The following is a 13927-nucleotide window of genomic DNA, read 5'->3' on the forward strand; positions in this document are numbered from 1 at the left end:
GAAAACAAAAACACACATCAGATAGCCATCTAACCTGCCGCCCTGTAACCTAATGTGTTACCCAGGAGTTAAAGGGACCGTTGTTACTCACTTTAGGTGGTGTGCAGTCCCAGAAGACATCATCAGTTTGGGACATGGAGGAAAATGGAGACAACGGGGAAATGGCCATATCTGACATAGAGCTGCTGTGAGGGGCGTCTCGACTAGAGCGTAGATTGGCATTCTGGGAAAATAAAATGGTTATTTGTGACGGTAAATCACAAGTATGCATTAACGCTTTTAGCCACATCACCAAAATAACTACAATGCCAGGAAAGATGAATCTAGAGTATTTTTGAGTAGTAATAATAAAAATGGAAATGTGCCCAAAAATGGGACGATGGGAAAAAACATTCTCACTCAAGGGGGAATAGAAAAGAATAGAATACATGGATACAAAAAGACCTTAAAATATAGGAAAAAATAAACAGCACAAAGTAGAAGTAAGCAGGGTACAATATTCAAAGTAAAGAGTGTGTAGGTGTGATGTGATATGATCGATATACCTGGTTGATGTGAGCTCTCTGCATGGCTGGGGTACAAGGACTAGAGCTGCTGCCAGAGCCCAGCCTGGAGTGCATCTGGCTGGGAAGACCAGCAGCCAAAAGCAGCCTGGCTAAGTTTGATTCCTGGAAGTCCATCTAAAACAGTAAACGCATGTAAGACTAATTGATTTGTGTGTGCTATGAATGTGTGTGTGTGTTGACCCATATAAAGATTGACTTAGTCCTACACTTAGTCAGGTAATCTAAATGGGATCAACACTGGCATTCAGTACAAAACATACTCAACCACATCTAAAGACATAATAGCACGTTACATATAAATGCATCAACACAAGCAGGAAACACATTTATATCAACCATAAAAAGCAAAAATTACTACATTAGCTGAAATACATAAATTCTGGTGACTCTGAGAGACAATGAACAATAAACTGACATAGAAATGACAAATTAGATTGATGTTTTCCATTTAGAACATTTAAGATTTTAATATCCCAAATAGCAGATGTTCAATTCATCAACATAACTTAGGGGATATATCCTGTATAAGCTTTCTACTCGCATGTTACAATACACTGAAGCATATATAATCTTGAATAAAGTTAGTCTTAATCGTGACAAAGTGTGCATGAAACTGGGATGATTAATGTGATGCAGCCATGACACATCACTTTTGGAGGCCTGCCACTGGCTGGTTGAATGCTTTAGGGAGGGCATTGTGGGTAGACATGATTGCAGTCCTTATTTTACAACACTTAGCAGTAGTCCCTGCAGTATGCACTTAAGAATGACACTTCAAAACGGTTTTAAAAGTTACTTTCAACTACTTTATACAAAACTTACAAAAGTAACTTTTATGTCAGAGTTTAGTAAAGATTTCAAAGAAGTTTGTATACATACTGGCCCAGACAGGAGAAGAGTGCCACTAATCCGTCAGTGACACATAAACAAACATTACATTTCAGTGTTTTTCTTAGAAGTTCCCATTTCCAGATGTACTGCACAATTGTTGCTACGTCAGACATCAACATCCCCAGCATCAAAAGTTTTGTGTAATTTCTAGCGCTTTGATGCAGATCATCTGAAAGCAGCTTAAATTTCTCTAAAGAGAAGTTAGAAGGGAGACGAAAGATGGGAAATAACCATCTGGAGTCAGCATAATCTGTTTGTTGAACTTAACACAGTTCTGAAGCAAGTCTTGTGAAAAAAAAACAAAAAAACAAAAAAACAAAACAAAAAATTGGCTGTTTGAAAATGTCAAGAAATGACACCTTGGGTCTGTTTCCTGTTCATGTTCCCTTTGTGGTTTAGCTACTGTTCTAAGAATAAAGGGTATTAACCTCATGTTATCACCCTACACAAAAAGTCAGCAGATGACATGTTGCTTTTATATGGAGAAAAAAAAAAACATGAACTCGATAAAATTGTTACACCTTCACAGCAAAAACTGTTTCAGTTGAGTTTTCAGAGTTGTCACACAGGTAGAAAAATCCTTGCTGGCAGACTTTGACCTCACTTGCTCCTTGACTTATTCGTTTGAACTGTGTCTACCAAACATTTTGCTTACTTTCTCCAGACTTTTGTGACCTTTAGATGAAAGAGGTCTATTACCTGAGATAAGGATGACAGGGACAAACCAAGTAAGGAAAAATTATGGGAAGGTGAGAGAGGGGGCAAAAGGAACTAAACACGCTAAAACTGACTGAGAAAAAAAACTTAGTGAAGGTGAGGAGGGTGAGATAGAGTGAAAGAAGTGGGATGTCAGGGCGATTAAAGGTGCTAGATGGCTGAGGAAGGCGGGGTTTTACCACTGAGCGCTGGCTGTTTGCAGGGCGACTGGGCGAGGAAGCAGACACAGCAGCAGCAGTAGCAGCAGTAGCAGCTGTGTTCCCACTATTAGGTGTTAGCCTCTGGACAGCTGCCACAGGCTTTTCCCTCTGCCTCTGTCTCTCTCTTTCCCTCTCTCTCTCCCTGTGTCTGTGGTCGTGCTGCAGCGACAGGAGCTGGGTTTGGTCCTTGGGCAGGGTGCGGTGGGATCTTCTGCCCGATGAGGGCTGCTGATGCTGGGCCAGAGGCTGAGGCTGGGAGTGCTGGGTCTTATTCTGAAGCAGCTGCTTTGGAGCCACGGCTCTCTATGTAGCACACATGAAAAGCACATATAGAAACAAACCTTGGAGCCTGGGAGTGCTCATATGAAATAAGATACATGTATAGTGTATTGTGAGGTTATAGTGTACAAGGTTTACAACTTATTGAAGAGGGAACCTTGAGACATGTTATTGGAAATCCAAAAATATAATACCTGTAACCTGTAACCTGTGATTAGTCAACTTAAGACAATTTTAGACTTTTTTTCAGGATGTTGGGGCATATGATGATGTATCTCATAAGTCACAGTCTGGAGTTACATCCTCAATCTTTGAATCGACAAATCCACAAGACAATGGCCTATTATTACAACATGAGTGTCATTTTCAACTGATTTCTGCCCCTCTTGCAAGATTATTGATTAGCTTTAATTACAATTTTGAGTTAACTTTTTTATAAACAACATACTTAAAATACTTAGATTGGCATTTTGATATGGTAAAATGACATAATAGCTTAATTAAAACTACAGGGAGTAAGTTGTTATGATATTTCAGATGTTCCAATTAAGAAACAACTGGCAGTGATAATAAGAGTGAATATAAGTGTACATGAAACAAGTTTTCAACGCAAATCAATTGAATGTTGTGCTACATGCTACAAAACAGTCACTCCCAGGTTCTGTAGACACTGACAAGACAAGCCATAGCTGTTGCATGAAAACCTCATCAAGCATATTATCTAGCGGGTTGTGTCATACATACAAAAAAGCACACACAGTAAGAAAGAAGCTGATCTGATTCACATCTTTAGTGTAAAAACATTAGACAAACACATGAAAACACTCATAAAATAGCAATCAGTCTAGTTCTGGCACAGAAGCTTGGACATATGACAGCAGGTGGCTCTCTGACTTGAGAATCTGTTTTGCAAGCACTACTTCTTCCAGAGTAAATATGATAAAAGCGCAAGTAAAGAGCCACTAGTGTCATATACAGATCTCCCAGCTGATTTCCTTGAAGTTACAGCCATCTTACAATGTCTTTTCTTAAACAGAACCAATAGACATTTTATATTGGCTGGAGGACAAAGATTTTTCACAGACGCTGCTTTTCTGTACATTAGTCATAAAATTACTTGAAGTTTGTGCAGACAGAGCTCTGGGTTTGCCTACACAGCTCAGCAAGGATGAATATAAAATGACACAGTGGGCCTTTGGGTTTGATTTGCGCTGAGGCTAGCCACATAAAAATAAACGAAAGATATATAAATACATGAAACCGTATTGCAGTGTATTATACAGATGATTACTCTGGGCAGCAGTGTGAAGACTATACTACTTTCACACATCCAGGAAGTTCACACAGAAACACACACACACACACACACACACACTCCAACACACTGCTGTGTAATTCCTCCCAAACCAGTAGAACAGAGAAATAGTGGTGGGCCACCCTGGCCCATGATGGCTTCTTGAGGTTAGATTTATATGATTGCTCCCATACAAGGGAAACCACCTGAGATTTAATGATGTTTTCTTGAGAATGAGAGGACAATATAGGATACACACTGAACTGAAATACTCAACATATCTTTCCACCAACACATTAGCTTTCTTTGTGCAAGCTCTATTTTCACAGCAATGTTAGGAAACAATCCATGTCAGCGATCTGCACTTCACCACCCAACTCACCACTGAAGAACGTTTACTGAATAAAAATGCCAAGCTGCTCTATTTAGTAACTTGCACCACAATTAAGAGGCTAAACTCTGAAAGTGAAATATGGTCTAATTCCCAAATTAGTCCATCTCATATTTAATGTAAGCATAAATCCTATAATTCTTATCTCATGTGAAACACACTGATATTAAAGCTGATAAATATTTATATAATGTACATAAAAATCTATGATGGCAGTTCAAATTAAAACGAGGAGCCAAATGTCAAATGTCTCCATGAGCAGTGCCAGTGAAAGGATGTCTTAATAATGTATGGTGTGTTGACAACTGAAACAGCTCAATATGTCAAAGCTGGCATGACTAACCTCAGGAAAGTCTAACAGACTTCAGATTCAGTTAACTATGTTAAGTTACAGTAGCTGACCAGCATTACTGCATATCTAAGACAAAAATAAGAGGAATTAATTGGCATCTTAAAAAAATCTTTGTGATTGTCACAGTTGCACAAAAATATACCCATGTATCCATCTGTGTATCTATGACTATCAAGCAAAAGTCAAGAGCTGCCCTCATTATACAGAGAATCACAACAACATCAGGGCAGAGAGATGAGGGACTTTCGGGGGCAGATAAGAGAAACAGAGAAAGTGTTTTCAGAAATAGAGAAGTAACAGTGAGAGTGAAAAGAGACATGTTTGGTGAATTTGTATTTCTGAAACCCCTACTGAGATTAGATAGTAACATTTTAGAAGAAAAACTGAGAGACAAGTTGAAAGAGAGATTCTAAAAATGAAAGAGGCTCCACGCTGTGAACGATGGAGGGAGTGATGAAAAGAGGAAACAAGTGAGGAAAGGACGGAGGAGGCATGCTGGGATCAGCAGAGATAGAAGAGAGGGGGAGAGATGGAGAGGGAAGGCTTTAAAACAACAGTGATGCCATGCTGTGATAAGCATTGGCCTAAAAGCTTGTCAGAATGTGACACTAGTGGTGCAGTGCAGTGTATTTCACTGTTGTCTCTCTGAATCCTTAATGGAGTCTCACACAAATATAGAATTAAAACCTCTAATCTTTCACTGTCTCTGTGATTGAGAACTTCAAAATGATGAAGCTCCACCAGTGGTGTCAGGCAGTGCATGAATGAAACAAGGTGTCTTTCTTTATCATTTTAATGCACATGCAGCATAAATCACAGACACTCCGGGACAATTTATTATGTTTTCCCTTTTTGTTCTCTTCCTTACTCCTCTCCTGTGTCTTATAATCCTCCTCTTTACCTGCCCTCAGTCTTTCAATTCTTCCTTCTTACTAGGAGCCACACACAAACAACACCAGTTAACTACTCTCTCTCTCTCTCTCTCTCTCTCTCAGCACAATATTTTTCCAATAATCCATTAATCATTTGATCGGTAAAATATCTGAAAATACTGAAAAATGTCCATCACAAAGTCCTACAGCTCCAGGTGATGTCTGTCAATGTCCAACAGTCCAAAACCTGAAATACTGAGCGTCTTATCATTTAAGACAAAAGAAAATGGAACAAGAGAGAGTTTGTCTATCAACTAATCATCCTTTTATTGATTAACCTTTTGTAGCTGTACGTCTTTTTCTCACTCATTAAGACATTGCAAGACAATGCAAACACATATGATATCTACACACAAGCACACACTGTTCCTTGATAAGTTAGTGAAAAAAACAGAAAAACAGGCAACAAATGATGTCGGAAATTAGGTCAAGAAAGAAAGAGAGAAATAAATCTAATCCTCCTGATAGGTTTGCTATTTGCTGACACGAGCCCACTTCACACATCGAAACTCCCACACAATGTGTCGTCACTGACCAAAGCTATCAGCCACAGTAAGAGTCAGCCTACGTTCACAGGAAATTCCACCTGCTCTCATTCATATTGAAGACTAAGGAGTTAATGACAAGTAAGTGAAAAGATATAGAGGGAAGGTTTGTTACCTGCTCTGCTGTGGAGTCCAGAGGCCTTACTGACACATCGGCACTCCGCTTTCTGCCTGCCTGGTCCTGCTCAGCACACACACACACACACACACACACACACACACACACACACACACACGCACGCACGCACACGCACACGCACAGACACACACACACATGGTTGAAAACAGACAGCCACATGGTTGAATAAAGATGCCCAGTATATTCCCAGTATATTTGATGACTTTGATGACTTTTTATTTAACCCTAACAACTAAATTTCACCTTAATTCAAACTCCACAATCATCGTGTTGCACATTTTTGTATTGTTGCAAGGTCCTCACAAGAATAGATAAGCAAATACACACACCAACCAACCCCCCCCCCCCCCCCCCACACACACACACACACACACACAAATGCAGGCTTACTTTAATTAGGGTACGCTAAGGTCTTGAGCAGAATTCTGAGAGGTGGGAGCTAAAATATTCAGAGTGTGCAAGATGGCATGGAGCTTTTAGCCAACGCCCTCAACTAAATATTTCATTATGACCTCTTTTTGAATTTCTCCTGGAGAATCCTTCTATGTCCAAATAGTCCAAACTGGATATTTTTACATTTACAATTTTTAATTGAACCTACTCTATTTAAATATTTGCAGTGGTTGCACCATTGCCTTTAAATTGTGTTTACTCAGCTTGGATCTGAAGGGTCACATTCAACAGTGCTTAAGCTGAAATGGCAGCTTAACTGGATGACAAAGCTTCCATGGTGAAATTTGTACATTTGATAACAAACTAATGTGCCCTCTGAGAAATAATCCATGGTTACCATTCACGCAGAAGCTCAACCCAGAACTGAAACGAATAATAGTCAATGTACTTGACATCTATCACCTGATAAATGTTGCACAGTGAGTAAAGGGACCCACAATCATCATCTTGCATGCAACAAACAAACAAATACTCAATTCAAATATGTCACAAAACCCTCTTGGCAACAGGAAGGCACATGGTTTGTGGGTAATGTGGTCTGTCAGTGCTGCAGGTGTAAAACGGATTATCATAGTTTCCATCATGGCCTCCAAGTGTTTTAATTAAACAAAATTATCTTTTTAATTATTCATGTGAATGCTATGTACATGTTTTATTATGTAACTAATTTGTAGCAATTAAATGTTGTCAGCAATGTTTGTAGGAATGCAAGCATTTTAATTGGACTTCTGTCTATTGTTATTATAATTAATAATAATCTCTACATACAACAGCACAACAGCAAATCTTGTTATAAAGGTCATATAGCAACACTATGTCATTACAAATGATCTAGCATGACATTGACCCCTGAGAAAAAAATCTTTACCGAGAAGTCAGGATGTCATTCTACAGATGAAAGATACCAGATACCCCCCCCTCTGCTTCACATTACTCTTACTTCTATATAGGAGAACAATTGACACCAAAGTCATCATAAATGGGCTACAGGTGGTTTTTCTTTTTGTTTTATCCAGAGAACAGTTTTGCTGAACATGTATGTATTTTAGTCCCCTGCCTAAATTCAAGCAGTCACACAAACCTGCACCGGGGGTTGCCCACTATAACCACAGTGTGCTACATTTTGCCACTGAGCTGCTCTGCTGGTGCAGCTACGGGTTCAGAGCACCCACAGAAAAACAAGTACAAGCAATACAGTAATTTACAAGCACACTAGCAGTTCTGTGAAGGTGTACTTGGGCACAGTGGTACTTTATGTCAGCATGCTAACATGCTCCAAATATTGATGCTAACATGTTGATATTGATCAGGTATAATGTTTAGCCTTTTGCATCATTTTAGTTTTGTGTGTTAGCATGCTAACATTTCGTAATTAGCCTTAAACACAACATAAACCCATGTAATGGAGGAATTAAAAGTTCAAACATGATGATGGTGGTAGATGGAAATCATTCAGAGGGGGGGATCTCAAATTTCACAGCAATCCATCCGATGTTTGAGACATTACACTCAAAACCACAAATGTCTCCACAAATAATCTGCTGGTGGTGCAAGATGAAAAGTCAGAGGATATCTGTGCCAAATTTCATGATAATTTCAAGATACTTCACTAAAAATCACAAATGCCAGTCTTGTGGTGGTGCTGAAGGAAAAGTCAGGGGATCACTTAAGTCTTTAAACTTCAACCTCTGGGGACCACGAATATCTGTACAAAACTGCACGCCAATCCATCCAGTAGTATTTCAGCATGAGCTTAAGTGGCAGTCTGACTGATTGACATTGCCATTACTAGAGCCATGCCGCGACTGTCACTACAAAATTGAGCTCCTTTTAAGTATTCATTTCATAATTAAAAAGAAGCATAGAATAAGAAGGACATCCTAGTACAGTTAGAACGAGTAAACAAGTTGTTGACAAGTTATAACCAGTAAACCTTGGGTAGTTTTACTCATGTGACTGTAACAACAGAGCTAACAAACAATGCAAACCAAGCAAAAACAGTCCCTCATCTTAAAACTGTGCACGAGCTGTGGAGTTGCAGGTTTACAGTAGCAGGCAGTTCAAACTGTGACTTACCCTCTCATCCATTTTTTTTCTACACTCACTTATCCTGTTGAGGGTTGCAAGGGGCTAGAGCCTATCCCAGCATGCATTGCGGCAGGGTATACTGTAGACAGGCTGTCAGTCTGTCAAAGGGAAGTCACACTACCTGCTTTCTCAAATGATAACAAAGTGGTTAAGGGAGTAGTTGTCTTTAACACAGTTGTGTAATTTCATCCTTGATCATTTACTTTCACCCCACCAGTGTGGAGATCCAAACCCGACAGTCATTCACCCACTTCTCTAATCTTTAAGCCACTAACTCACCACTGAGACACATGCGATTCTTGCCAAATCAATCAATGTGTGAACCGATTGGAAGGAATCAGTCCAGAACCTGCACCCAGGCAAGCTCTTCGTCTGACAAAATACAAGACATCACATCACACACTCACTGAATCTGTCACATAATTAAATGCAAATGCATTAGAACTTAATGAAGCATCAGATAGATTCATTACGCAAGCTGAACTTAATGGCTTTGGGGCAATCTGTGTAATCAGAATCTAACACGTACAGATAGCTCTCTGCCACACACACGTTAGCACACCAAATAGACATATAATATAACTAGACAGATATTAATAGCATTGAAACACAGTGTCTTCTACATGAAGAAATCACAGTCACTAACCTGCTCCATGGTGTTAATATACGCCTATTGAAACTCACTGGTGTGTGGGATAGATTCATCAAGCATGTGTTAAAATTAATGACTAAAAAATGAATCAGCAATAGTAGAGAGAGCTATGAGACACTTCACCCTATCTCAGCATACTTGGTCAAAAGCATGCATACAGACACACACACCCACATAACTGTTAAAGAGTTGCTCTGTAAGTCTACTGCTATCACAAAACAATGATTTTTAATTTCCCACAAATTTGTGTGATGTTCCAAATTAAGTTTTCACAAGGTAAAAGACTGAAAGAATTGAAATACCCTCCTCTAACTGGAAACTGAAGCACTGAAGCAAAAAAAAAAAAAAGATTTCTAACCTTTTTCAAACCCTAACTCATGTACAAAACCTATCAAGTACTGTGAAATGGCCTCTATATATGACCTCTTCTTTCATATACAGTATATATTTAATTCTGAAAGCTGGCATTCAAGCTGAACCTGCATATCGACAGTCCTGTCTGATGTAAAATTTATCAAAATGAGAGGAAAGCTCCTGTTTCTTGTTTTGAGATGGGATTAAAGTTGATGGAAATGTGTCTGAAAGGTCACTTTCCATCTCATAAAGTTTTGTTTTGAACAGTTCATAATTATAAAATGCACAGATATGACCTTAAAGAACTCTTCTGGTCTGCCGCATTCAGAAGAGAATGTTTTTATCACCTGGGTACAAAGGCTGACAGGTGCAACCACTACATCAGTGGAGCGTGCATCAAACACAACTTGAGCTTACAAGTTCATGTGTTAACTCACTGCAGCATCAAATATGGATAAAGCCTAAGACACACACAAACAAGCAGCCTGAGTGTTGCACACACTCACCTGCCACAAGGTATTCCTTCTGGAGGATAACTTGGGTTTTTGGTTAAATAAATTAGATTCAAACACATTTATTGAGGCCTCCTATCATTCATATATGACATGCTGTTTCAGTTCTCATGTCAGCTTTTATAAGTGTTATCAAGTAGCTGTAGTACAGTCAGTCCGTTGTGAAGAAACTGGATCAATATTTTTCTATGAACAATGGATGTGTAATGGGAAATGGGACACCACCAGTCATTAGCTAACTCTCAGTTACCCTTAGTGTCTTTTGGCAACATTGTTTTGGTTTTTATGACCTGCAACATAACAGTTTGTTTCACTCTGACAGCCCTCATCAGCATCATTTCCATCACAGTGAGCGGCTTACCCTGCACCAAACAGCAGATAGGCACAGTTAGCAGCTAGCTTGTAAACAAAGAGGAGCATTTAGCAGCTGAGGAACCAGATATTTCCCTCAGGAGCTTTTGAAATGCGAAAACAAATGCAACTCCAAATGAATGATAATGATGCTGCATGTCTGCTGTATGTGCAAATAGGTAACTAAAAAATTCATGCTGTCCTGAAGAATCAGTACTTTACGAAACTGTTTTTGTTTACATTATGTTTAGCATGCTAACATGCTAACATTTGATGCAAGTATTTGAGGTGTCTTCATAAACCAAAGTGTTAAACAACTGGAGATTCTGACTAATGGTAGTAGAAAAATGTCAGGTGATCACCATCTACCAGATTTGTCTTCCCCTGGACCAAAGTGCTGGACCGACTGACTGACAGGCGGAGCAGCAGCACCATCCAGAGCATCTAATGTGGCTATAAATATGGCCACATTTCTGAACCTCTCTTTATTTCCAATAATATTCAAGGCAGTGGAATTCAATATACAAAAACCTAAAGGTTAGGATTACTGCATTACTAAGTCATCGCCATGTCTAGTCACAGCCAATACAAAGTCAGGAGTTCATCTTTACCGCTCTCCTGTCACTCCTCCTGTTTCTCTCATCCAGTAAGACTCTGTTGTCATGGAGATCAGACTCCTCCCCAAGAGAGATTTCTTGAAGCTCCGCCCACTGAAAGGCACAGTCCGTCAGCTGCCGTCTCTGTTGCTGGGAACAGGAAACAAATTAACAGTAATAAAAAAAACAAACCAAACTGCACAAAAACATAAGTCAAGACAAGGTAATTTACATTAACATGAACTACAACAAAGGGATTTTAGCATATAGCTGATATTCTTAAGAAATACAACCTGCAATGGAAAATAAGTTCAATTCAACAGTTATAGTTAGTGTGGGTCACATAATATTCATACAAATAAGAGTTTCCAAGGCTGAAGATGTTGTCAGAGCAGTTAGTGAGCAGAGTGAGGATGTGACTTAGCAAGTGGAACGTGACAGTGACATTTTTCTTGTAAAGATGTAGTTGATAAATGTTTGTGAATTTCGAAAAAAATGTTCTCTTCCTCTGAAAATGTTTTATTTTATTTTTAATTTTATCTGACCTACTTACTGACCTATAAGTGCTGAGTCAATACAGAAGAAAAAGCATAAGCATAAGCAGTACTTACATCCTCTAACTTTTGCCGTTGCTCATGTTGTTGTTGGATCCTCTTCTGCCTGTCAGCCACTAACTGCTGCTTGTATCGTTCCTGCTCCACCAACTGCTGCCTCTGCTGCTGTAAAGCCTGGACATAAATTAACATACGATTCGATTTTTTTATTGTATTATAAAAATTATACAGTAGGCTTTTCACACTTTGATTTAAGGGTTAAATATATTGAGTTAACCCAAGACCAATGGTGAATTTCTGAGAGTGAAACAGGATTAGATAGGATTAGGATTAATTGATTCCCTTTGTCTGGATGTCACAAAACTTTTTACAGCTCAACCAAGATAAAACTGAAATTTTAGCTTCTAAAACTCAGAGAGAGAAATTGGTTGTGAAATTAAATTCCCTTGGACTTACCCGAAGCCAACAAGCAAGAGACCTTGGTGTGGTCATGAGGGGTTTGTCTCCAAATCCTCCAAAGCCTTTTATCACCTCAAAAATATTACTGAAGTGCGACCTTTTCTCTCTCTAAGTGACACAGAAAAACTGATGCACACAGGCTTGACTACTGTAATGTTCTGCTATCTGCGCTACACAAAATGGATCGAAATCAGCCACAGCTGATTCAGAATTCTGCAGCCCAAGTGCTGGCCAGGACCAGAAGGAGGGAACACATTACCCCTGGTTTAAAGTCCTTACATTGGTTGCCTGTCAGCTCCCGTATTGATTTTAAAATTCTTTTACTTGTTTTTAAAGCACCTCATGGTCTTTCACCGAGATATACCGCTCCAGTCTGTTAGCTGTTCCAAACTGCAGAACTAAAACCTTCAGTGAGGCAGCTTTTAACTTGTATGCTCTGAGCTGCTGGAACAGTTTGCCCTGAGTCTGACCTGAGAGCAGCTGGAAGTGTGGAAATCTTTCAATGAAAACTTAAAGCCTACCTCTTCAGTCTAGCTTTTGATTAAGTATGGTTTATAGACATAACTTATTACTATTGTATTCACTTATTTTATTGTATCTATGTTGTTAATTTACATTTTTTTTATCTGTTATTTTATTATCATTAATGTAATGTTTTTATCCAATCAAATGTATTTTAACCTGTTTGTAGTCTCTAATAATAAATTCTAGTTAATTATGATGACGATGATGATGATGATTATTACTATTATCATTATCATTAAATATTTTACTGTTTTTCAGTGTTTTATATTTTGTTTTGTTTTTTGGTGAATGATTGTGGATAAGCTTGAGAATTAAATTGAAACCTACTTGTTGTCTTTGTTGACCCCCACTTTGTTGACCTCCTTCTCTGCCTCCTTCACGATCTTCTGTCTGTAAACGGAGAAACTCTCGTCTCAACGTCCATTCACCAGGAACGTTCACTATGGAGCTGAGAGAGCGAGAGCGAGAGAGAGGGAGAGAGAAATGGTGTAAGTGATAGTAATGGAGACAGTTATGTACTGAAATACTAAGGGAAAATGGGCACAGTTACACAAATACACTCTTAAAGCTCATCCTTGGAGAAAGTGCTCAGCTCCTAGTGCCATCTGCTGTTTGATGTCCAGGGACAGTAGCAGAGGCTAGTGCATCTGTCCATTAAAATAAAAACACACACACATGCCCTGTGGTGCTTCATTAGCAATGAATGTACTGAGCACTTAAGCAGAGGGAAAGTTCTCATAGTGACATGAATGTTAATCTACCGATAAGCAAAACACTCATAATGACAGCGATGAGACATTTTTCAAAAATCACTGAGATGCTGCTTCCATGTTGACCTGGATTCATCAAACGTGGATGTTCGATACCATATTACTGAATCTGTGCATCTGAAGAAGTTCACTAAATCAACATTTCTTTCTGCAGAAGGAAATCTGCACCAACTGCTGTGGTTCTAATCATTTCTCCACCACACAAGTGAGCGATCAATGTCTTCAACAACATTTCTGCCGCATGGTGTTTGGTGGTTGAATGGTTTAAGTGCACTGCAATGTCTATATTTGATTACCAACCAGGGGA

At 39.0% G+C, this 13927-nt stretch overlaps 1 protein-coding gene across 3 annotated transcripts in view; it reads right to left on the reverse strand.

The window, feature by feature from the left end:
- Positions 1 to 13927, reverse strand: part of LOC111226586 (misshapen-like kinase 1) — a 66453-nt gene that overhangs the window by 24700 nt on the left and 27826 nt on the right. The window contains exons 12-18 of one of the 3 annotated variants that reach the window (XM_022751815.1): positions 13178 to 13298; positions 11924 to 12040; positions 11328 to 11462; positions 6283 to 6348; positions 2354 to 2677; positions 546 to 680; positions 92 to 223 (exon numbers count right to left, since the gene is read on the reverse strand). In XM_022751815.1, coding sequence (XP_022607536.1) covers positions 92 to 223; positions 546 to 680; positions 2354 to 2677; positions 6283 to 6348; positions 11328 to 11462; positions 11924 to 12040; positions 13178 to 13298 — 1030 coding nt within the window. The remainder of the gene's footprint in view (positions 1 to 91; positions 224 to 545; positions 681 to 2353; positions 2678 to 6282; positions 6349 to 11327; positions 11463 to 11923; positions 12041 to 13177; positions 13299 to 13927) is intronic. The other 2 variants (XM_022751816.1, XM_022751817.1) reach the window with 2 other exon arrangements.

Source organism: Seriola dumerili, unplaced genomic scaffold (genome assembly GCF_002260705.1).
Source record: "Seriola dumerili isolate Sdu_G_001 unplaced genomic scaffold, Sdu_1.0 BDQW01000161.1, whole genome shotgun sequence".
NCBI lineage: Eukaryota > Metazoa > Chordata > Actinopteri > Carangiformes > Carangidae > Seriola > Seriola dumerili.